Genomic DNA, 25,353 nt, shown 5'->3' with positions numbered 1-25,353 from the left:
CAAATCTTAAAGGAGATCAGTGTATTATTAATTCAACAGTTGAGGTAGGGATCTAAGCAGTGAAACAAGGGATGAATGATGGTATTACAGCATAGCTCTGTGAGAAAATCCCAACATTGGCATGTTATAAAAGTTATTTTGTTCAATGCCAAAGTAGGGATTTTCCCACCAAGCTATGCCATAATACTATCATTCATCTCTTCTTTCACTACTTTTATCACTTGGATGCCTACTTTATGTTTTTGATTACTAGTCTGATTTTATAGCATACAGCAATACATGTGTGACTGTTCTGTTAGAGTGACTGCTGTATTAGAGTATCTTGAGTCAGTCTCTCTACCAGGGGTGTGTTTCACTATTTCACTGTGCTAACATTATAATTACAGTTAGACCACTAATTGAAAGGTGTGGTCATTATGATTGAATAAATGGATTGTTAAGATGCATGGTCCACACGCTCGATGGTTATTAATCAACCAAGATCATTAATGGGTGTGTTCTCAAACCTCATGTTGTGAAGTTGCAGGAATCTACTGGTTGTCCAGTACCTCTTACACTAGTTTAAGCACTGTACGTAGTTTTATGGCATATTAAATGGGAGACTGTATTCCACGGAATAGCGGAATAACGGAATAAGGCCAAGGGCTGCTTAGCAGATTCTTAATTAACTACCAAACAAATTCTACAACAGTTTATACATGTACGTAGCTACCTTACAACATTTCAGGCAAGAAATCCAGCGCTGAGTTGCACCCAAATTTTGCCAGGATCGGTGATCACTAAACAGGAATTCCGAAGAACTAACGATTTTCATCCATCTTTTGTTGTAGAATGTCAAATAGAATAGAATTGATCCATCTTTCGTTGCAGAATCAAGATACATGGTGCGCATTAAATAACTACCAAAACATGGTGTGCTCTGAATAGATTCTAGTGCATTAAATGGAACTGGCTATTCACCACGAGGTGTCGTGAGCTGCACAAATAGCTAGTGCTTCGAGATTAATTATGCTGCCCTTTGTACGTTCTCCTTCAATTAAGGTTAGCTAAGTGCAGTAGTCAACTAACGGATTTGTTTTCATGATGGGAGCTGCTAATGCTATTCAAAGTTTGTTGAATTGAAATGAGGTGCAATAACATCACAAAAGAATATTGACAGAGACACAATTATCAGTAACAGCAAACACTAAATGAAAAAAAGACATACACGTAGTCACGACATATAATAATATGTCCAGCAACTACATGGTATCAAGGTAATCTAAACTCCTGGGACAAGTACTGCCTGTGGTTTGTTGTAAGTTGTTGTAAGTTGTTCTTTAATACTGTCTGCTATGACTAAATTCCTTGCATCAAATCGCACTCCTGTTTTTAACTCTATACAAAGTCTCTTTGGGTGGTAATATGCATTGCCAATTTTGAGGCAGGCAAGCCAGATTGTGGATTCGTGTAGTGTCGAAACTCTTCATGTTGAAGAACAATGTTGTCGGCTTGTGAGAAATTGTTGCGACATCCATTACAAATAGAAATGTTTCCACCTTTAAAACATACTTTGTACGGATCGACCCCAGTGACAGGTGGAGATGAAAGAAAAGAATTTTGGTTCACCCATGGTGGTGGAGACCACATCCATGGAGGGTAAGCAGGATATGGTATAGAAGGGGTGGGAACCCTCCACTTGTTGATGGCCCTCCACTTGATGGTCCATGACTGTCAAGTTGAACATAACTGTACTGTGATGGCGGACTTGTAGTATAGTCATAGGAAAATGGACTATTAGAAGAAACAATAGTACTCGAGGTGTAATTATCCTGTATTAAAGCTTGGAATCGAGGAGTAGTGTCTAAGGGTACTCGGTTATCATCTGATGGAGCTACACGTTTTGATGTTTGCTTCCTTTTAGTAACTTTGTCAGACTTACGACCAGCACCAGCTGGCATTCCGTGCATTCCTAATTGCACAAGATTTGGAGAATCAGAACTCTTCTTGGTTTTAAACCAACTTATGAATTCTCTCAATTCACCATTCACTTCTGAAGCAGCAACTGTATGAGAGCACAACTTGATAGACTTAAAATGAGGGCATTTATCATCACATTCACATTTGACTCTATTAACAAATATCAGATATGGAGTAGATCCAGATTTGGACTTCACCATCTTTTTTTAGGACCTAACCCTGGCGCAGGAACAACAGCATTAACTTCAGAAACTAGTAAAGTTGCCTTCTTCCAAATACCTTCCACGGTTGTGTAGGGGAAATGTGTACTAGCTACAGCATCTTTCAGGCATACAGAAAGTGTTTGTACCTCTCCTCCAGCAGATTGTTCACCTGCAAATCATCCAATTGTTATATCCTGTGTCATTGCTACTCTTGCATGACTATGTACTGGCTGAAGTCAATTCCTGTCCAGATACAGCTGAAGTGGAGGACTCTTCAGAGAGGATTGGAGTTAAATGCAGCTCAGAACCTTTGGCGCTTGATGACTGCTTAGAAATTGTTGAACTTAATGGCTGTTCAGAAATAGCTGTTGTTGATGGCTGCTCACAAGCTTCTGAAAGCAAACATTCAGAGTTGGAGTGTTGGTACACAGTAGCAGTATTTAGCCTGTTGATGTGCCTCCGTCGTTGTTCTTCGGACATTCTGAAACACTTCTCAACTGAAACTGTTAAAGAAGAATATCGAGGTCGTAGTTTATATTCACCTTAGCCAATGATTGCTTTCTCAATCTCACGTTGCTGTTGTTGAATGGCTTCCTTCATTTTGTCATTAAACAAAGCCCACTGGTGCTTTTTATACCCTGTACATTCTTTTATCAGTGCATTTATTGACTTGCTGTTATTGGTGTAAAAAGCTTTAGGGGGTGAGCCAAGACCTACATCTTCTCTGAAATTTCGTAATGTACAGTTACAAAAATCTTCAGACTTATATTTTACAAACCACCCATAAAACAGTGGTTTATGGGATTTGTGATTGTTAAAAGCTTCAATTTCCATTTTATCCCATTTCTCTTTTAATGATCTCAGCAATGTATCAAAAGTAATACTATCACAACAGTCAACCAGTCCCTCATGATAAGTTCCACTAGTGCCAGACCAGCATGAACATATTCTTTAATTGTAGAGGTTGGAAACTTCTGTTCATGAAGATGGAGCTCAACATTTTGTTGCAAATGTATAAAACATCGGATGTGAGCAGCTTGATGAAAGTTATCTAAGACAGCATCAACTAAATTCTTTTCCCCATCAGTGCCAACTGCTTTAACAGCTTGAACTTTTCGATTTAAAGCACAGAGGGTTGAGAGAAAGTAATTGTAATTGCGATACTCTTTCCGGTAATGTACTAACAGAGGCCCCAACATCAGTGGTGAATGACCTGTACGAGAACTCTCTAGAAGTAAATGTGACCAGATTTTACAGAACCGAACCAAATCGCACATCAGGCAAAATCAAACTAACACCACCAGTGGATAGCTACACTATCGTACTACAAGTTTTGACCCTCAGCACTACTCAAACTACACGAGGCTGGTTTTAATAGACGTCTTTTCTGGGTGGTGTGGAGTGCCCAAATGGCGGTTTCAGGCCTTGTGAAGGACCTGGCTTGGCAAGAATCAGTGGTTTACTGGTGGACAGCCTTATAATGTTGGCCAGACGTGTTCTCTGTAGATTTTGCTACATATCAGCCACTAAGGAGCCAGCACAGCCCTGTAATCTCGTGTCTGGACTCCAATCGTGGTCTGCCTCCATTTTGAGGCCTATCTTTTGCCCTCCCCGCCACCCCCCAGCCTCCACCCCTTTGTTAGCACTCGTGATACTACTTTGCTCGTCCAACTGCTCAGATTTTCTATCTTATTTGGCAGGAAACTGTACAAGCAGCTACAAGTACTGGAAGTGGCTTGAAAGGTAACAGATTGATGCATCTTTGTGTAAATTTCATACGCGTGCTTGCTATCCTTGGAGAGTTATGCTGGCTTCAATTCTTTAAAACCGTTTATCTTGAAACTTTTAATGTGCGATTTGGATCGTTTTTCCAAAATCCAGTCACAAATGCTGGTAAACAATTGGTGTTACACTAAATCTAATCAAAAACAGCCAAGCTGTAAAAAAAGGTGCGGCCCCCAAAAAGGCCATGATGAAAAAAGATGTGAAATCCAAGGTGGCGGCCAAGAAATGGCTGTGATGGTAGGTTAATGGTTAAATTTTAATAACGACAATTTAGGTGAATTTGGTGCCAAGTGAATTTGGTGCAAAAAGATGGCCAAGTAGTAAATTTTTAGATAAATTAATTTTGGTAACAATGCAGTGTAATATCTTTTATCATCTCAGTAGTATTGTTTATATTGCAAGCACACATGTACAGTTAGCTGGATGTGATAATGTGAAGCATATAGAAAATGAATGCACAAAAGTGCCTATACTGTAAATGCTTTCTTGGCCAGATTTTGATATCATGTCTTTTGGTTACTCCATGAACATGTACTTGTGCATTCTTGGCCTCGCCTTTTTTTACAGCTGGGCTGTTTTTGGCACAAGTATTGTTTTTAAAAGTAGAAATATCAAAACCTGGGTATACTGTGTTTGTTACTGCATCGCTCTGCAAACTCCTTTTTGGTCTTTTCTTACAAGCAGATACAAATACAATTTGGACAGTAAAATCATTGCACTCAACAACCACAATACGGAATAGATTTTGATTATTAGTGTAACCATGCACTTTATTGCTTTATTCTATATAGTTCCACTGTTGCAAGAGAATGCACAAAGCATTAGAGTACTAGAGGGCCAGTCTGTTACCCTTCGTTGTATTCCAACTCCTGATACTCTAACAGTTGGTTGGATTTTTAATGGAGATAACTTATATGAGTCAGAGAAGTTCACATTTTCACCACAAAATCTCAACCACACTTTAAGTATTACAAATCCTGGAGTAGAAGACATGGGATTGTATACTTGCTATTTGAACAGTTTTCAAACAATCAGCAAAAATATCACACTGGAAGTAGAGGAAGGTACAGTACGTATATGTGTGCATACACTGTACAGTACAGTCATTATGATCAGTAAATTTTAACAGAATACTTCCAGTCTGATGCATTATATTATTTCTGTTTGTTACTTGGAATACTGTGCTTTGAATATCAATAGGTTTATTGCATGCTGAATATTGATGTATCCACTAATCTTTTTCACTATTTACTGTATGGTTACTGACAATTAAAACTTTGATTTAGAAGAAACCTATACACTAAAATTGGTGCCATTCTTCAATAGAGAAACTCTATGATTTTCAAATACTATAAAGCAAAAAAAAAAAAATTTATTTTAATGTCCATAATATTATATAGGTCACACTACATTTTCTTGATGTGTAGCTTGTCAACCAAATTATATTGGTGGAATTTCATGGGGCAGACAAATAAGTGGCCAACAGGCTCACATCAGATGTTCAACATTTCACAGAAGCTTTCGTCCTGGAGTATACATTACTAGGAGGTGTGATGTCAGTGGAGAGTGGAGGGATGTGGACTATTCCAGTTGTACTATGAGACTAGATGCTTTTCCTCTTGTCATGGTAGAAGGAAGAGGAATGGTCGAAGTTGATGCCTCATCCTTTACATCTCAAGTAATTGTGTATGCATAAATAAAATATTTTAAAAATTGATTACGAGTAAACAATTGGAAAAAATCTTATGAAATATAATTCCTCAAAAAAAACTCTTAAGAGTAAGTGGCACCTCCTTCAGGGCATGTGTTACTCCTTCAGAGTAATAGTTACTCTCTAGGGGTGTAAAATTCTCCCTACTCTGGAAACTGGTTCTGTATCATAAAAATACTTTTTACTCTACATTATAACAAAACCTCAGAAAAGTTAAAACTTTAGTATAACAATATCAACCTTTGCTGTGCTTCATATTCAAAGTCTACTTAAGGCCACATAAACTGAACTGTTAGTTTCTCATCTGCAATACTCAAAATAGTTGTATCAGAAGGTGGGTTTAGAAGCTAAATTAGAAACTCACAGAACTCAGAATGTAATCATCTTACAGTGTTCCAGAGCATTTTCAACACGTGATCTTCATTACGTAATTTAAAGTTTCGCCTACGCGTCCACCATATGGGTGAACCACTGTACTGGTGAACTGTGTAATAGTTCGCTCAGTGTATCGTGTTTACAGTATTCTACTGGTGTTGAATAGGGACCCGCCGATTATGCTCATTATTTTACCTATTATGCTATGCTGCACGATGCTGCACTGCTCAAAATTTTGCCTATTATGCTTAAATTAATGCTCAATATTTACCTATTATGCTCAAATTATGCTCGATATTTATACCTCAATTCCCATGTTTTTCTAGTAAATATGCACTTTATGGTAAACAGTAAGTTGCTGAAGCACAGACTCTAAATCCTTGCTTGGCAAAATGCATGTCACAGAAAAGATCGATGTACTCTAATAGAACAGTCAGCTGTCTGACTATTCTCTGACTGTTCTATTAGAGTATATCGATCTTTTTCTGTGATTTGTATTTTGATAAGCAAGAATTTATGGTAATGCACAAGTATTCTGCCTATTATGCTAGCATTATGCTCAATGCTTTCAGGCACCTATTATGCCCATTATTATGCCAGCATAATCGGCGGGTCCCTAGTGTTGAAGAGAACTCGTACTAGAAGTGGAAGAGAAGTACACTCTGGCAATTCTTTACAGGTTGATTAGTAACTGCTCGAAGGGGCGGACTAAAACAAGGACTCTAAATAGATCCTCGAATAGAGCCATTCAACAGGGAATTTCTCTTAAAGGCTATCCCGGACAAGTTTCGTTACTCTGTTTGCTGTTGTTACTAAAGGTATTGGCTACTGGCCGGAGTACCGCCCGCGATTTAACTCAGCAGATCTACTGTAGCTGAGTTCGAGCTACAGTGTGAATGGTTCAGGCTCAGCCTGATTTTTAATGAGATATGAGCTCTGCATGTCTTTGTAAATGTTATTACTAATTGTTCCATGATAGAACTATGATGTTCTATGATTCTCTGGTCCATTGCATATGTAGCCAGCTGCCACCTAGAAATACTCAGTGCCCATATTGCAATTGGGATTGCTGAAAGGAAGACTCTGGGAGGTGCCTTTCACAGACCTTGCAATGAATGCTATACTTTTAGGTATTACTGCTGAGGTGATGAGACTGAATATGTTAAAGTTGTCTTTATGTTTGATGACTTATTACAGTGGTCCTTCCTTTATATGGCCATATCTGAACTGTAGAAGTGATAGTTTTGTTACAGTAAGTGTGCATTCTATTAGACTAATTGAACAGTTCTGTACAGAAATGAGTGAGCTTCAATTTCATTTCAATTATCTGAACATACTCTGGGTTCAGATAGTAGATGGGTCACTGTACTAATCTTCTCTTCCTCTCAGATGTATACAAATGTGAAAACTTACAAAACCAAACATGTAAAATAATCATACACTAAATGCAAGAACTTCGTGAAAATTATAATTTTGGGTGATCCACTTCACAACTGTGAAGTGGTGAGTCTCAGTGGTGGTTAATACAATATACCTTTCTGACATGATTGTCATAATTGTGGCTTATCCAGTGTATGTAGATGTGAGAAGTTAAACTACATTTATGTAGTGCTGATGGGACACATGGACAGACATGACAACATTTAATCAGAAGTGATTGATTCCCCTGATGTGTGTACTGTTTACGTCATAAATTGCAGATACTGGTTTCCTGGTAAACAGTGCATGGAACCCAAGAATATGGCTGTTTTTCTATAACAAAACAACAACAAATCTTACAAACAACACAAACACGTGGACTGATCCATCTGTTGTTAACAATAAAAATACATAATAGATTTTCTGGACATCTACGATCTAGTCTACCACTCTAATTTTGTAGTTGATTATGACACTTGAGTTTGTATGCAGGTGTGCAGAAGATCTTCACACAACTCTGTTTGTTTGTGTGCAGCACTCGCCATGAAGAAACAACTACTATATTATCTGTAAAATTAATTGTCCAATAAGACAAAGTGTCCAGTCATACCATCACGGCATAGCTATCAAGAACAGAACAGAACACATGTGGCACTCAATAAAATCCAGCTTATTGAGATTTGCATTTGCTGGGCATACTTCAGCAGTCATAATTACTTTTGCCTTACTTTCATGTTAGTTCTGACAACCCGAGCCTATCCAACACCTAGTAAGCCATACTAAGTGCTGTGCCTGGGTGTTGTTATTGCTGGACAGCAACCTAAAATGAGGACAGCATACAAGTATCAGCATGATCACTGCAAAGGCAGATTCAGTTAGTGGTCTTTTACAATGTAACATTAAAAAATGTCTGGTTTTTAGCAGTTATAATACATGTATTCATCCCACTCCTACAGGTGTATATACAGGCTGGTCTCCATACCATGAACAAATTATTTACAAACTAGATATGGTGCAGAGAAGACCAACAAGGTTGTTGCGCTGAACAGCTGCAATATAACAAACGTAGCTAGCTATAGTGCCCTCCTTACACTGAAATGTTGAACAGCCTTACCCATCCCAGTCCTTTGACATTGAACCACTACACACTGGAATGATCACTCTTGTCAGAGATGCCAAGAAACGGCTGTTTAACACGAGAAATTCCCTCAAGATTCTTTATAAAGAACGGCTTCTTTCAGCTCAATCCCGGCGCCTTTCGTGCTTATTAATCACCCTCCTAGCCTCTAAAGCACTCCCAAAGATGTAATTCTCTTTCACAGCAACCATAACTTCTCTCCACTGCCAGAAGAATGCTGTAAACACACTATGCTGAGCGAACTATTATACGGTTCACCACGTGTTGAAAATTAAAAAAGTTACGTAATGTACATCACGTGTTGAAAATGCTCTATACTTGCTACCTGTACAAACTCTCAGTATTTGAACAACTAATTCAAGAAAGTGCTTAAAATGGACCACAAATCTGTAAATGACTCTAATGCTGTTGGTATTGGGGCATAGGGTATTATTGTGTCTGAGCATAGGTTAAATTAATTCCAACACCAAAACATAGACGGAATAAATATATATATACCCAGGAAAAAAATATCTTGCAAGATTTGCAATACAAGATCCTTGCACTGTTCTTGAAAGAAACATGCACTAATCTTGCAAGCTTGCAAGAATCTTGCCCTGAAAATGTGCCTTTTCTTGCAAGAATTTTGCACAGCAATGTTGCATGCAAAGAATCTTGCAAGAAACTTACTAATTTTGCAAGTATCTTGCAAATCAAGAATCTTACACTGAAAATGTCCCTTTTCTTGCAAGAATCTTGGAAACCTTGCAAGATATTTTTCCCTGGGTAGGCAGTATTTGTGTAATTATGAATTATGCTGTGCTGGTTTGTGGATGCAATACATAAAGAAATGGCAATGTGGGCAGAGATGCAAAGCTAATCATTATGCTGTTGAGTATACTGTACATGTATGTGATTACAGTACATACGTGTACTTCAGGAACTCAATTTATACCAAGGGTTTTGATGCTTATATGATGCTGCTGCCTCGGGGCTCTTATATTTATCAACTCCTAGCAAAGTTGAATGTCAGTGTCCTGCTCTAATTTCTTTATAATAAGCAACAATGTTAAGTATTAATTTTATATATGTTTTCATGTTTTAGGAGATTATTTAATTATCTAGTATTGGTATCCTACTTTAGGTAGTGCAATCTTTGAGTACTTCTAGTTATGTTACTAATATGGTACTTAGTACAACTCCATCAAATGAAGTTGTTCTAGTATTTGTCAGTATTAACAACGAAACATTACCTGAAAGCATAACTACTGATACTGCAAGAAATATAATGCTAGGAAGTGGTGAACAAGTGACAGTAACAGCATTTCAGCCATCATGTACGTATGTTATTGTGCATTAATTAGAGTATACACTTTGGTATGGTACTACTACACCATATAAAACTGAATGATTTCAATACACTTAAAATGTGCTGAATGTGTGTATACGTAGTTGATAAGTGATAAGTGTCAAAGTAATTACAAGTACATTGTAGCTAGCTATGTTATTTGTGATGGGATTTACAGTAAGTGGTTGTTAATGAACACAGAATCAATGATTACTTCTCAGCATGGTGGTCTTTGTTTTGTCTTGAGATACAATTGGCTTGGCTTGCTACTGTAGTTGTAGCAGTACAAATGGTTTTATGACATTTAAAATATTCATATTCCTTAATTTAATTATTAATAAATGCCACAAGTTGAAACTACATACCTACGTCAGACACCCTACATATATATTAATGTCAAGTGTTATGTGTATCTAATCAAAAACAGCCAAGCTGTAAAAAAAGGTGCGGCCCCCAAAAAAGCCATGGTGAAAAAAGATGTGAAATCCAAGGTGGCGGCCAAGAAATGGCTGTGATGGTAGGTTAATGGTTAAATTTTAATAATGACAATTCAGGTGAATTTAGTGCCAAGACCAAGTGACACAAAATTCACCTGAATTGTCGTTATTAAAATGTAACCATTAACCTACCATCACAGCCATTTCTTGGCCGCCACCTTAGATTTCACATCTTTTTCACCATGACCTTTTTGGGGGCCGCACCTTTTTTTACAGCTTGGCTGTTTTTGATTAGATATCACTTCTTTTTGTATTTGTATACTGCAAAGCCGGCCTATGGCTGGCTTTGGGGCTTTTTTAACCCATGTGTTTTTTTCTTTACCACAGGAAGAAGAAAAGAACTTAAAGAAGATTTGTAATACTTCAATTATTTTTGATTTTATTAGTAATTATACAAATTATATACATATATTTATTACATGCCCATTATTCCCCACAGGATATTTTTTTGGAGCTGATCTCTCTACTGGGTGACTTGAAATGTAGCTGAACTATCTACAGGATGGTTTCTTTGTAGCTGAACTTTCTACAAGGTGACCTCTTCTAGCTGGTCTCTCTACAGGATGACTTGTTTCTAGCTGAACTCTCTACAGGTGATTTGTTTGCAGCTAAACTCTCTACATGGTGGTTTCTTTGTTGCTGAACTCTCTACAAGGCGAATTCTTTTACCTGATCTCTCTACAGGGTAATTTGTTTGTAACTGAACTCTGTACAAGGTGCGTTTTTGTGGGTGATCTCACTGCAGGTTGATTTGTTTGTAGCTGAACTCACTAAAGGGTGATTTGCTTGTAGCTGATCTCCTTGCATTGTGTCTAGTTTCTAGCTGATCTCTCTACATGGTGATTTGTTTGTAGCTGATCTCTCTACAAGTTGATTTGTGTGTAGCTGATCTCTCTGCAGGTTGATTAATTTGTAGCCGATCTCTCTACAGTGTAATTTGTTTGTAGCTGAACTGTCTATAAGGTGATTTGTTTGTAGCTGATCTCTCTGCAGGTTGATTTGTTTTAGTTGAACTCTCTACAGGGTGATTTACTTGTAGCTGAACTCCTTACATTGTGTCTAGTTTCTAGCTGATCTTTCTACAGGTTGATTTGTTTGTAGCCGATCTCTCTACAAGGTAATTTGTTTGTAGCTGAACTATCTATAAGGTGATTTGTTTGTAGCTGATCTCTCTGCAGATTGATTTGTTTCTCTCTACAGGGTGATTTATTGTAGCTGACCTCTCTTCAGGGTGATTTGTTTCTAGCTGATTGCTCTACAGGTTGATTTGTTTGTAGATGAACTCTCTACAGGGTAATTTGCTTGTAGCTGAACTCCTTACATTGTGTCTAGTTTGTAGCTGATCTCTCTACAGGGTGATTTGTTTGTAGCTGATCTCTATACAAGTTGATGTGTGTGTAGCTGATCTCTCTGCAGGGTGATTTGTTTGTAGCCGATCTTTCTACAAGATAATTTGTTTGTAGCTGAACTATCTATAAGGTGATTTGTTTGTAGCTGATCTCTCTGCAGATTGATTTGTTTTAGCTGAACTCTCTACAAAGTGATTTGTTTCTAGCTTATCTCTCTACAGGTTGATTTGTGTGTAACTGATCTCTCTACAAGCTGATTTGTTTGTAGCTGATCTCTCTGCAGGTTGATTTGTTTCTAGATGATCTCTCTACAGGTTGATTTGTTTGTTGCTGATCGCACTAAAGGTTGATTTGTTTGTAGCTGAACTCTCTGCAAAGTGTTTTGTTTGTAGCTGACCTCTCTTCAGGGTGATTTGTTTCTCTCTACAGGGTGATTTTTTGTAGCTGACCTCTCTTCAGGGTGATTTGTTTCTAGCTGATTGCTCTACAGGTTGATTTGTTTGTAGATGAACTCTCTACAGGGTAATTTGCTTGTAGCTGAACTCCTTACATTGTGTCTAGTTTGTAGCTGAACTCTCTACAGGGTGATTTGTTTGTAGCTGATCTCTATACAAGTTGATGTGTATGTAGCTGATCTCTCTGCAGGGTGATTTGTTTGTAGCCGATCTCTCTACAAGGTAATTTGGTTGTAGCTGAACTATCTATAAGGTGATTTGTTAGTAGCTGATCTCTCTGCAGATTGATTTGTTTCAGCTGAACTCTCTACAGGGTGATTTGTTTCTAGCTTATCTCTCTACGGGTTGATTTGTGTGTAACTGATCTCTCTACAAGCTGATTTGTTTGTAGCTGATCTCTCTGCAGGTTGATTTGTTTCTAGATGATCTCTCTACAGGTTGATTTGTTTGTTGCTGATCACTCTAAAGGTTGATTTGTTTGTAGCTGAGCTCTCTGCAAAGTGTTTTGTTTGTAGTTGATCTCTCTACAAGATGATTTTTTGCAGCTGACCTCTCTTCAGGGTGATTTGTTTCTAGCTGATCGCTCCACAGGTTAGTTTGTTTGTAGCTGAACTCTCTACAGGGTGATTTACTTGTAGCTGAACTCCTTACATTGTGTCTAGTTTCTAGCTGATCTCTCTACAAGTTGATTTGTGTGTAGCTGATCTCTCTGCAGGTTGATTTATTATAGCTGAACTCTCTACAGGGTGATTGCTTGTAGCTGAACTCCTTACATTGTGTCTAGTTTCTAGCTGATGTCTCTACAGGGTGATTTCTTTATAGCTGATCTCTCTACAAGTTGATTTGTTTGTAGCCGATCTCTCTACAGGGTAATTTGTTTGTAGCTGAACTCTCTATAAGGTGATTTGTTTGTAGCTGATCTCTCTGCAGGTTGATTTGTTTTAGCTGAACTCTCTACAGGGTGATTGCTTGTAGCTGAACTCCTTACATTGTGTCTAGTTTCTAGTTGATGTCTCTACAGGGTGATTTTTTGTAGCTGAACTCTCTACAGGGTGATTTGTTTCTAGCTTATCTCTCTACAGGTAGATTTGTGTTGATTTGTTCATTGCAGATCGCTCTAAAGGTTGATTTGTTGTAGCTGAACACTCTGCAAAGTGTTTTATTTGTAGCTGATCTCTCTACAGGGTAATTTGTTTGTAGTTGAACTCTCTCCACAGTGACTTGTGTGTAGCTGAATTCTGTGTAGCTGAATTCTCTAGAGAGTGACTTAATTGTAGCTGAATTCTCTACAGGGTGCATGACTTGTTTATAGCTGAACTTTCTTCAGTGTGACTTGTAATGTTCTGAATCTCTATAGTGATATATTTACTTAACTCTCCACATGGTGACTTGCTTCTTGCTGAACTGTCTATAAGATTAACTGTTTGCAGCTGAACTCCCTACAGAATAACTTGTGATGTAATAAAATTCTATAATGGAATAAATAAATTAGGCTAATGCTCTATTAGGGTGACTGTTCTATTAGAGTATCTCGATCTCGCATTTGCTACACGGAGTTGGCTTTAGAATCATAACTCAGTGGTTTAATTGTAATCCGATTCTTCTGTACTACTGCAAAGGACTTTCTATGAAGATTATTCCAGCTATACACCGATTTTCAGCTCATTGCTCTAAGCGGTTTGCCTAGTAGGCGTGAAAACTAATACTTTTTTATTCGTAAAAATCAATCGCGTAATTGTGACACAGGTTGGGTTTTGTGTCATATCTCCATGGTCTTTATCTCGATTCCTTTCAAACCACCAAAAACCACCAAAAGGCATTTCATGGCAATCGGAGTACGCGTTTGCTTGTTATAGCAATTTTTGCAAGTGTGCGAAAAGACGAAGAAGAAGAAAAAAAAAACGAAGAAAAAAAAACGAAACTTTGGCAGCTTGTATCTCGGAAATAGCTGGAGCGATTTCCTTCAAATTTGGAATGTAGACACCCCTGGCTGGCGGGCAACTGTGTAGCAAAGTTGGTTCCAATCGGATAAGTTATCACTGAGATACAAAGGTGTGAAAATGACGTTTTCGTTCTCCCTGTCAATATACTCACGGGTGTGGCGCGCCGGCTTCTTGGGCTGCACAACACACTACCATGTGTCTTGATATCAATTTAATCAAATCACTTACAGTATGGTCACACACGAATCATTAAAATTTTAACCAGTTACGATTGTAGAAAACACTTAGAATATGTTTCATTTTTTTTTTTTTGCTAATTAAGGTACTGTATTTGTGATTTTTTCTGCCTATCATTACTGTAGGTAGACATTCAATAATGAACTTATGATGTATCTAATGTGTCAAATTCCAGTCACGTACTGTACTGTATATTGTAGTTTCTTGTACAGTTTTGCATTTGGTTCAAAATCCTTTTTTATGTGTGAACTACAATATTTTAGATCAGTGCTCTTGTGTTGATCGATTAATGGAAGACAAACTGAACCACATTTGTATTGGACCAAGTGTTCCACCATGTACATTTGTAGGTGGTGGTTTTGAGGTAACCATTGTGCAACTGTGCATCTACTGTAATGATTAGATGCAAATTTCCATGTATTACAGACTAAGAAGGTATATATTGTATGTATAAAGATTGAAATATGTTATCAAAGGTCTATATAACTGTTAACTATATAACACTTTTCATAACCACTATCAGAGATGGGGTAACGCGTTAACAATTATATATTACAATTTGTGAGTTGAAGTAATATAACCGTTAATTTGCAAAATGCAGTAGTATAACTTAAATTACTTTTGGAAATTATTAACTAACGAACAAAGCAATAATACTACAGTACGAGTAGTAATGAGCAAGGTACTGTATCTAATGAGTAGCGATAAGTGCGATGTAACGAGTAATACTAGCTATGAGTAACACTGAGCCAGTAATGCATTACAGATGGCTTTTATATTGCTATTTACTATCCATTAAACTACTCAGTGATCCATTACCTCCATCCATTAATCTTTCAGACGCTGTCCATTGGACTGATGTCACACTCTCTGTGTGAAAACATGTGGTTTGCATGCATATGCTGAAGAGTTAAGTTAAATATTAAAGTATCTTAGTACAAATTTATAACATTGTGAAGTTACTTGCATTCAGAAACTATAATATTTACAGCTAATAATATTAAGTTACATTTCACAAGTATAACTTAATATCATGAACCACTACCGTGGTTCATAATTTTTTTTTTGCCAAAATCCTAATAGAACACACACCTAAACACCCCTTAGGAAGCTCCCCCAACCACGAAAGAAGGCTTAGAAGTTAATTTGGAAGAACTTTAGGTCCACTGGAAAATATGAAGTCAAAAGGAACCAAATAAAGTATTTTTTTTAATTTCTGAAATATGCCATTAATTGTGTTGATCTTCTTATTATTTTTAAGTCAGAAGATCAATGGCAAAGTGAACTTACAAGAAGCAAATTTCCTTGAAATTGAATGTTAACATTGCAGTGTGCGTTTGAAAATAGGTCATGGACATGAAAAAAGACATAGGAAGGAAAGCAATGTAGTTTTTATCCCCAAAAAGTACTCACATATTGCTCTAGTCCTGTGGAAAAATCGAATATGTGTTAATATGTATCCAATCTATTCATGTTAACATGTTCATTTGGAAACCCTATATCATTACCTATATTTAACCACAGTATATTAAGTTCATACCAGAGCTACAATGTTGTTGTGTACCACTGTGTACTTGACTTATTGTAATCACATCACTGCATGCGTATTATCATAGATCAGAAGCCATACTATTGCTGACCACAGAATGCTATACGCTGCCTATAGTCAAAGCTGTATAGTACAAGGTACATTCAATAGTAAAGAAACAATACACTGGTGTTTGCTAACTCTTAGTTGACTATATACTTAAGAGCTACTGTACATGATACAGTATAATATCAAGCACCACCAGCACCTCATATTATCATGTTAGTTATCCATAAATGGATTTATAAAAGTAAACAACGTATGGTAAAAATAATTTAAAAAATTATAACATGGGAATAGAGATCACTGAAAAAAGTAAAGAAACAAGAGTCAAACAAGCCAGCATGCTAAACACACACAGATCTCTATTTGAACTCAAATAAACATTTAGCTATACAGAAGCATTCTCAGTTTTTATCTGCCCCTGATTTATGGAGAAACTAAAGTTTTTACCTTAGTTTCTATATATCATATCCGTTGTGTCCAAATAGAGATCTTTCTGCATGTTTAGAAAGCTGGCTTGTTTGACTCTTGTTTCTTTACTTTCTTCAGCAATCACTATTCCCATGTTTTAATTTTGAAAATTATTTTTACACTAGTGTAATATTATTAAGTTACGTTTTATTTTAAGTAATATGTAACTGTAATATATTTCATTGTGTAGAAAGTATTATGTAATATATATTACTTTGGAAAAGTAACTTCCCAACTCTGACCACTATTTGAAAATTGTATGAAGTAGTCTTTACCAATAGAGCTTGATAGAGTTTATTACATGTAACTCTACATTTATGGCTTGTTTCATGCACATAATAATATACGTAATAACATCATATTCATTACAGTGTACAAGACCATCATATACTGGTAATGGAACACTATGTGGACTAGATTCTGACAGTGATGGATACCCTGACATTCAGCTGGACTGTGAAGAAGACAGTTGTCAACAGGTCAGTAGGCCTGAGTCAAATACAGTATGCTCAAAATTTAGCCTAAAATGCTTTCAGGATTTTTCCAAATTTTTCACCTATTATGCTCTTCAGTGTTCCCATATATTATGCTTGCATTATGCTCCTAGATCAACAACATTACTTACAATTATATTGTAATATTTATATCAGTGAATGCTCTATTAGAGTATTTCACTATAAAGTTAGTGAGTTTTGATCTGTAAGTACCACGCATTTGAGTGCTCTATTATAGTTTTAATTTTTCACTGACTGCTCAAATACACTGTTAAAAATGAAGAGTAACCAGCACTCTAAAGAGTTCTCAGAGTAGGGAAGCTTTAACACAGCTGGAGAGTAACCAATACTCTGAAGAGAGTAATTGAGTAATTATTACTCTTAAGAGTGAGTGACATCTCCTTCAGAGCATGTGTTGCTCCTTTAGAGTAATAGTTACTCTCCAGGAGGTGTTAAATTTTCCCTACCTTAGGAACTCTTTAGAGTGGTGGTTACTCTTTATTTTAACAGTGTAGGGAGTATCAATCTATTTTCATGGAATTAAGCTCCATAGTTTAAAATGTCCACCTATAATCATTGTATAGCACTCCAGCCTATAATGCATTTTATTATACTGGCATATTTGATGCAGACCTACAGGCCAGCTTAGTATATTATACTGTATGTACAGTATGTACTAAAGTTAGACTATATAGTACATTAAAAATTATAAATTTAAAAATGAAGTAGGAATCCAAGCAATAAAAAATAGTGAAACAAGAGATGAACATGGTAGCTACTACAGCATAGCTCAGTGGGAAATCCCTACTTTAGTCAGGTCCACTATGTACTTTTGTTCAAATTTTATGGGGATTAGCAAGCCTATATATTTTCAGAAAGCTTAGAGCATAGAGAATTTGAAAATCATTGTTTACATTTACACAGATTCCTGCAAGGTCAGCATTTTTTAAATTCAAAATGGCAGCCAATAAAGTATGAAATTCCTGATATATCAATTTTAATTTGGCATAAAGGTTCATTAATGAACTCAACAAATTCTCTGGTGACATTTTTACATCTCTATTCACTAGAGGTGACATAGCTAATCATGAAAAATTAAAAGTTTTAACAAACAGAATAGAAGAGCGTCAATTATGCTGCAATAACTCATGAATAAATTTTAGCGAAAAGAATTGAGGAATATTCCAGATTAATTGGATGAGATATATGTATAACTGGTGTAAAGTATTAGTTTGGCTTCCACAGAAACAGTTCAAGCCTAAAAACAGCAGAGAAGATTGAGTTACTCTAATAGAGCAGTCACTTACTCTGATAAAGTAGTCAACTTTTGACTCCATGTTTCCAATGTAGCAGTCACTTTTGTGAAAGTTTTAACTAGTGTGCTTATGTTGGGCATAAATTTCAGGAGATTAGCTAATTCTAGGTTTGAAAGAATGATTGGAATTTACATAAAATATTCTCCCCTAAAAAGTAATTTTGTTAATTAGCAATTAGCAACTGTGATTTCACCCTGACTGGCACTTTTGTCAGTTGGTGGTATGCATTGAAATAGTCAGGTTAACTATATAACTATGTCAAAGATAACTTTGTTCAAAATTTATGGGCCTACATAAAGCTTGGAGCATGGAGAATGAATGCATGGAGATCAGTGAAAATCAATGCTTAAATTTACTGTATACAGATGCCTGCATGGTAGTCAATCAGCAGTTTGAAAATACTGTAGCAGTCTTTATGGTGCTAATTTCTTTATATATCAGCCTCTTATTGAAAGTGAATTGCAACAAACACCATTTCTATGTTCTCACACCCATATAAAATCCATTACTTAATGGCCTCTAAAGTGCTAAGAAACCTAAAAGCAATTTATTTGGCAGATAGTTATTGCATGAAACAAAGTGAATAAGTGAATTATTAACATTGAGAAGTAGGATATAGTATTATGAAGACATCATGGCTATGCATGTACGTACATATACGTAACAATCATCAGCAGTGTCATTGTTGTCATTTTCAATGCATCATACAGTATTATACTGTATAAAATATTGGATCGTACAGAATTGAGCTTTTCCAGTTCAAAATATCACCCTAAAACCAGTCTCAATTTCCCTTCATGACAGCTTGGCAGCATTGGTTAGACACAGCCAAGCCCCATAATGTCAACTCCAATTCTTCCAAAAAGTATCTACAGCATTTAAAACTTTTCTATTCACCAAAATGTTGACTGATGCTCCCTGCCAAGCATAACGTGACATACAGGCTTGATTTTGGCAACATACAATATATTATACATGCATCATGGACTTGCCTTTGTCCTCCTTTGTGTTCCAGTTCTCTTCACTAAAAATGCAAGGTATCAATTAATGCTATATTATATGTGACCAGATTTCATATAACCAGGCTTCCACACACACAAAATCAAACTTACGCTTTTACCAGAAATGGATTGCCGGTCTAACACACTATTATATTCCACACTGTACTTCCTTCAGGACTGGTAAGTCTGGTTTCTGTAGCAGCTTTCGTCCGACTCTGTCAAAGCCACGAGTGGGAGATTGGTGCCACTAAATGGCCATAGCTTTGTGAGAGATTGGTGCCATTAAATGGCCATGGCTTTGTGATAATGGTGTGTAGTGAGCTGGGACTTCACAGAGAGCTCGCCAATAGTGTTCTCAGTCAGTTTGGAGTGATTTGAGGCAGTGTTTTTGATAAGGCTATATGGCGCGCCATTGGCGCTAGCCATCCTCCACTGGCCCACTTATAAACAGAACTTAGCACCAGGCTGACGCAGTGTAGAATTTATTAGCGCCAATGGAGCAAGTGCAATTTAATAGCAAAGCGCCACTGGCACTTAACTTTTACCTGAGTTTTGATAAGGTAATGTCTTTTAAATGTGAATAACATTACTTATATCAAGTAGCCAAGCGGTCCCATAGAGCGTCCTCCATTAGTCTTCGCTATGGTTCTAATTTTGGTATTCGTACGTCAATGACCACAGATACCCGAGCGCAAATACATTATCCAATTAACATTGTAAGGCTTCAGTCACGTGTTTACAGATGTCAGCTTCGAAGAAACAGTGATTGCTCAGTCCATTTGTCAGGGCTGAGCTATCATCCAGTGGAGTACTAGAAGACACTGAGACTTTACCTTCTTCATCTTCATCGAGCACAAGTGAAGAAATGGCGACAAACCTCCATCACGACATTAGTACGAGAAAGTTTTTACCACGTTAGAAATATCTATTCCCATGGGTTGAGGTTGAAGATGGTGAATGCAGCGAAGAATTTATAGAAAAACTATACTGTCGTGAGTGTAGAGCAGCAGGACTGAAAAATGATTTTGCACTTGGGAAGGTTCGTCCAGCTAAAGGCTGGAAAAAAGAGTACCTCAGACGTCACGCTGATTCGAGCGACCATTCACGGATTCCTCCGCAGGTTACTGCTATTGCTAAAACTGCCAGTTCCATGTTTAAAGCACCTAAAACATCTGCTTCTGAAAGAGAAACGTTGGGACTGTTAATTAACATCCACTTCTTGGCTACAAATGGACTTTCAATGAATAAAGGAGCCCCACTTCATTCTCTTGTAGATTTTCATATTTTATTTCATGACAAAGAGCCAGTGATAATTGAAGATGATTTGGAAGAGGTATCATTTCTATCTACAACAGCCAACATTTGGTTGTCTAAGACCCATAGGAGCACCTACAGCACTTGGGAATTTGTGCATGCTCTTAATGCTGTAACAGAGAGTGAAGATGTTGCTAAATTACAAAAAGCAAGGTGTTTTTCTTTACTGTTAGATGAATCCAATGATATTTCGTGTGCCAAAAATCTTATGGTTTATTGTCAGTTTTTGGATAGAGAAAACAATAAAAAGAATTGAAATTTATGAAATTGTTGGCTTTGAAAGAATGCGATGCGGGTTCAATTTTCAAATCAGTGGCAGAATATTTTCATGAAATTGATGTTTCAATGGATAAAATGATCATGTTTACTAGTGATGGAGCATCAGTGATGCTTGGGTGCAGTAATGGTGTTCAGGCCAATTTGAAATCTGTCGTGCCACATTTAATGGAATTTCACTGTGTTGCTCATCGAGAAGCGTTATCAGTTAGCCAGGCCCACCAGTCTGTTGAATATTTTATTCAAATAGAAAGCATGCTCCGTGTGATTTACTCATATTTTTCGCACTCAAGCGTGTGAACTGAGTGATTAAAGCTTGTGTTTAGTGTGCTCAATAAGAAGTTTGTTAGGATACAGAAGCTGTTTGATATCTGCTGGCTGAGTCGACTCCAAGCTGTAAGGGCTGTTGTGCGTTCTTATGAAGTACTAGTTACATATTTTGAGGATCAGTCTAATAAAGATATCACTGCTGATGGAATTGCAAAAAGACTAAAAAAGTATCGGTTTGTTGTGTCATTACATTTCTTGTATGATATTCTTAGTACCCTTGGCCAATTAAACAAAACATTTCAAATACCTACTTACCACCCATGTGATGCACACAGAAAAGTTACTGAAGTTATTAAAGCCCTAAAAAACAGGTATTTAGTATTTACAAAAAGATATACGATGGGGTCCTTACACTACAGAATGCATTGAAGGAATTGCACATCACACACTACAGGTTGAAGAAACAGAATTACAAAAGCAGATGGAGGAAAAGAAAAGGCTTGAGACAGATGTAGCCAAGTTTGTTCAGGCTATAGTCAACAATTTAACAGCTCGCTTTCCAATTATTCAAGCAGCAAGAATATTTGATCCAGCTGCAGTTCCTGGTTCTGATACAGATTGTGCAGCATATGGAGAAAGTGATCTACTGTTACTGACTAGTCAGAATTCATCATTTGTGACCAGGCTTGTGAAAACAGGGCATGTGGGCACAAACTACACCCCATCACTCTACAGCTCTTATTTCAGTACTGGAAAAATATATTTCCATTCTGTAACTTGCATCATGATGCCAATTAAATTCTTACTAAGAGCAGAAAATTACAGTGCTATAGAAGAATGGTACAAAAAGTTATGAGTGATGAAACTTTGGAAAAGTAGGCAAAAATCATGTGCCCACATGCCCTATTTTTGCAGGCCTGGTCACATTTGTGGATCACAATTTGTGCTCACTGGAGTGGGATACTCTGAAGCATTGTATGAAGATAAGCTATGCAAGGTATTCTCTGAGGGAGTTCATGCTGAAATTAGCTACTGATGTTACACTTATAATGCACTATATACCCTTCTCTCTCTAAACTAGCAAAAATTGTACTGATATATCCTTCTAGTACTTCTGAAGTAGAAAGAGGCTTTTCTTACCAAAATGCTACGAAGACAAAATTCTGTAATCGGTTGAGTGTGTGTCACCTCGACCAGTTGCTTAGATTAAGACTTAATGCATCCAAGCCTGCAGAATTTCCTTTTCACGAAGCGTACAAAAAATGGGTTGAAACTAAGCACCGTCGTTACGTTATACCTCTGCCTGAAAAGCAAAATATAGACTTAGATGATTCAGACTCATCAGACTCAGAGTAATGTTTTTCATTATCAAAACTATAGTATACTCTGTATTGTAGTGTGACCTAGTGTTCTTAGTGATATTATTGTAATACATAGTGTGTAACTTGACATGACTTGAAAAGAAACATATATATACATACATGATTTAATTGAGTGAATGCCAGGGTTTATAGTGTCAGGACAAACATACACACTAGTACACTGTATGAACACAAGCACTGTACTGTTTCTTTGTGCTGCCTAAGCAGAAGGGTTGGCATTGTATTTGTGGCTCCTCCCTTGAATGTAGCAACCAACTGGTACTTGTTAGTAGAATAAACTGTCACACATGAGTCAGACAGTAGGCTCCTGTCAAATCCAATTATGGTTGGAAAATGGGCTAGTTGTCAGGAATTTGTTTATTGTAAGCCCTGGTGGATGCTTTTCACATTGACACTGTTTAATTATGATTGTGGAATAGTGTGCTCCTTGAGCCCTTGACGTGACTTGATGCTACCTAAAATGATGCACACATACATAATCTGAGTGAATGCTCTTCACAACATAACATGTACACTATAAGAAAAAATTCCCTAACAAAAAAATCCCTAACAATAGATTTCCTTCTGCTCATGGCGCAAGAGCAAACAAATCTGGCTCAACAGCATGGTGGGTTGGGCCAATTTGGTGCAAGTTGGTAGCTTTATCAAAAACCCTGATTTGAGGGTCATGGGGGGGCCATGGAGGGCCCAAACTTGGCCTCTGGATTCCATTCATCTTCTTACTTCATTTTATACCCCTATATTGAGCCCACCCACCACCCTCCCACCCTATTAGTACCACCTGTGATATTATTACCCGCTTGAAAAAAGCTGCCCAAAACAGGGAAAATTTTGGGTATCAGAAATTTATACACCCACTCAGTGATAGCTAGTAAATAATTATATGAATTATAATTGGTGTAAATTTTGTTTGCACAGCTGTGGGAAGTTATTACCCAATGATTACTTAAAATCGCCATATCTCCTAAAGACGTTTTGTGTGTCGAAACCTTGTTTTGTCAAATTCAGTCACATATCGTGATACGGCTTCCCTGTGGCTGTATTTTCCATTAGCAATATGATCAAGAGTATCCTCCCCATTATATACTCTTGATATGATTGATTGTTGAGACGCTTCTCTTGCTGTTCTTTGTTTGCAATGTTGTGTAATAGGCAAAGCATACTGTAGATGAAAATGAAGCGTCATGGCTACCTCATTTTTAGCTACATAACAGATAGTTGGGGCATGCATTCAGTCATATGGCTTGTCAGGTGCCTGTCCTCCTTTTGATGCTACATATGTGCGGGTCCACCAGTCATAATTATGTTACAAAAACAGTAAACAAATAGGTAGAAACTTGGATTAAGGATCAAAAGAGTAAAGAAACAAGGAAATAGTTAAACAGTAGGGAAACAAGAGGGGTTGCCTATATACTGCAGATTAAATGTCCACTAGTACATCTGCAGTATATATATATAGGCAACCTCTTTTGTTTCATTACTCTTTAGCTATTCAATTGTTTCTTTACTTTTTGATCCTTTATGCTTAAAGCAGTTACTTGTGAGCCAGTCATTAAAAATGTCTTGGCTAGATGTGCCAAATGTCCTTTATTATTTTTGGATAAGAATCAATTTGTCGACAATGGCAATCTTTGGATTATTTGAATATGTGTGATATACATACATTCTGTCACTGGAAAGAAAATTTTCATTGGATTTACAGTGGATAATAATTTTCAAGATTGTGTATATATCAATTTTAACTTGTTGGTGCAAGCCTGTCTGGTGCAAAAAAATTGCTCTTGGTGATCACTGTGAATTCATTCTTGCCAATTGTTATTTTAAAACTATTAAGCAAATTCCAACTACTGTCTTTGAAAATGAAACTTCTTTCAAAATTTATCTAGTAATAATTATCTAATCCAAAACAGCCAAGCTGTAAAAAAAGTGTGCGGCCCTCAAAAAGGGTATGGTGAAAAAAGATGTGAAATCCAAGGTGGCGGCCAAGAAATGGCTGTGATGGTAGGTTAATGGTAAAAATTTTAATAATGACAATTCAGGTGAATTTTGTGCCAAGACCAATTGGCACAAAATTCACCTGAATTGTCATTATTAAAATTTTTACCATTAACCTACCATCACAGCCATTTCTTGGCCGCCACCTTGGATTTCACATCTTTTTTCACCATAGCCTTTCTGAGGACCGCACACTTTTTTTACAGCTTGGCTGTTTTGGATTAGATTTCATTTCTTTTTGCGTTTGTATACATAGGCCGGCTTTGGGACTTTTTTAACCTATCTTTTTTTCTTTACCACAGGAAGAAGAAAAGATGAAGTAGATGTACTTTAAATATTTTATCAGTAAATGTACAAATTATATATATATATAATACATATAATGATTACAGAAATCTACATGGTGGTTTCTTTGTAACTGAACACTCTACAAGGTACTTCTTCTAGATGCTCTCTCTACAGGGTGAATTGTTTGTAGCTGAACGATCTACAAGGTAACTTCTTCTAGATGCTCTCTCTACAGGGTGAATTGTTTGTAGCTGAACGATCTACAAGGTAACTTCTTCTAGATGCTCTCTCTACAGGGTGAATTGTTTGTAGCTGAACGATCTACAAGGTAACTTCTTCTAGCTGATCTCTCTACAGGGAGATTTGTTTATAGCTGAACTCTCTACATGGTGGTTTCTTTGTAGCTGAACTCTTTACAAGGTAATTTCTTCTAGCTGATCTGCCTACAGGGAGATTTGTTTGTAGCTGAATTATCTACAAGGTAACTTATTCTAGCTGATCTCTCTACAGGGTGATTTGTTCCTAGCTAAATTCTGTACAGGTGATTTGTTTGCAGC

At 36.9% G+C, this 25,353-nt stretch overlaps 1 protein-coding gene across 1 annotated transcript in view; it reads left to right on the top strand.

The window, feature by feature from the left end:
* The window catches only part of LOC136246376 (uncharacterized), a 103,096-nt gene that overhangs the window by 21,290 nt on the left and 56,453 nt on the right, over positions 1-25,353 (top strand). The window contains exons 10-14 of the mRNA XM_066037771.1: positions 4,739-5,011; positions 5,375-5,625; positions 9,714-9,906; positions 14,662-14,762; positions 16,832-16,939. Of these exons, the coding sequence (XP_065893843.1) occupies positions 4,739-5,011; positions 5,375-5,625; positions 9,714-9,906; positions 14,662-14,762; positions 16,832-16,939 (926 nt within the window). The remainder of the gene's footprint in view (positions 1-4,738; positions 5,012-5,374; positions 5,626-9,713; positions 9,907-14,661; positions 14,763-16,831; positions 16,940-25,353) is intronic.

The sequence above is a fragment of the Dysidea avara genome, chromosome 1 (assembly GCF_963678975.1).
Source record: "Dysidea avara chromosome 1, odDysAvar1.4, whole genome shotgun sequence".
Lineage (NCBI taxonomy): Eukaryota > Metazoa > Porifera > Demospongiae > Dictyoceratida > Dysideidae > Dysidea > Dysidea avara.
The sequence above is the reverse complement of the archived record's forward strand: the minus strand, read 5'-3'. Positions and strand labels throughout refer to the sequence as shown.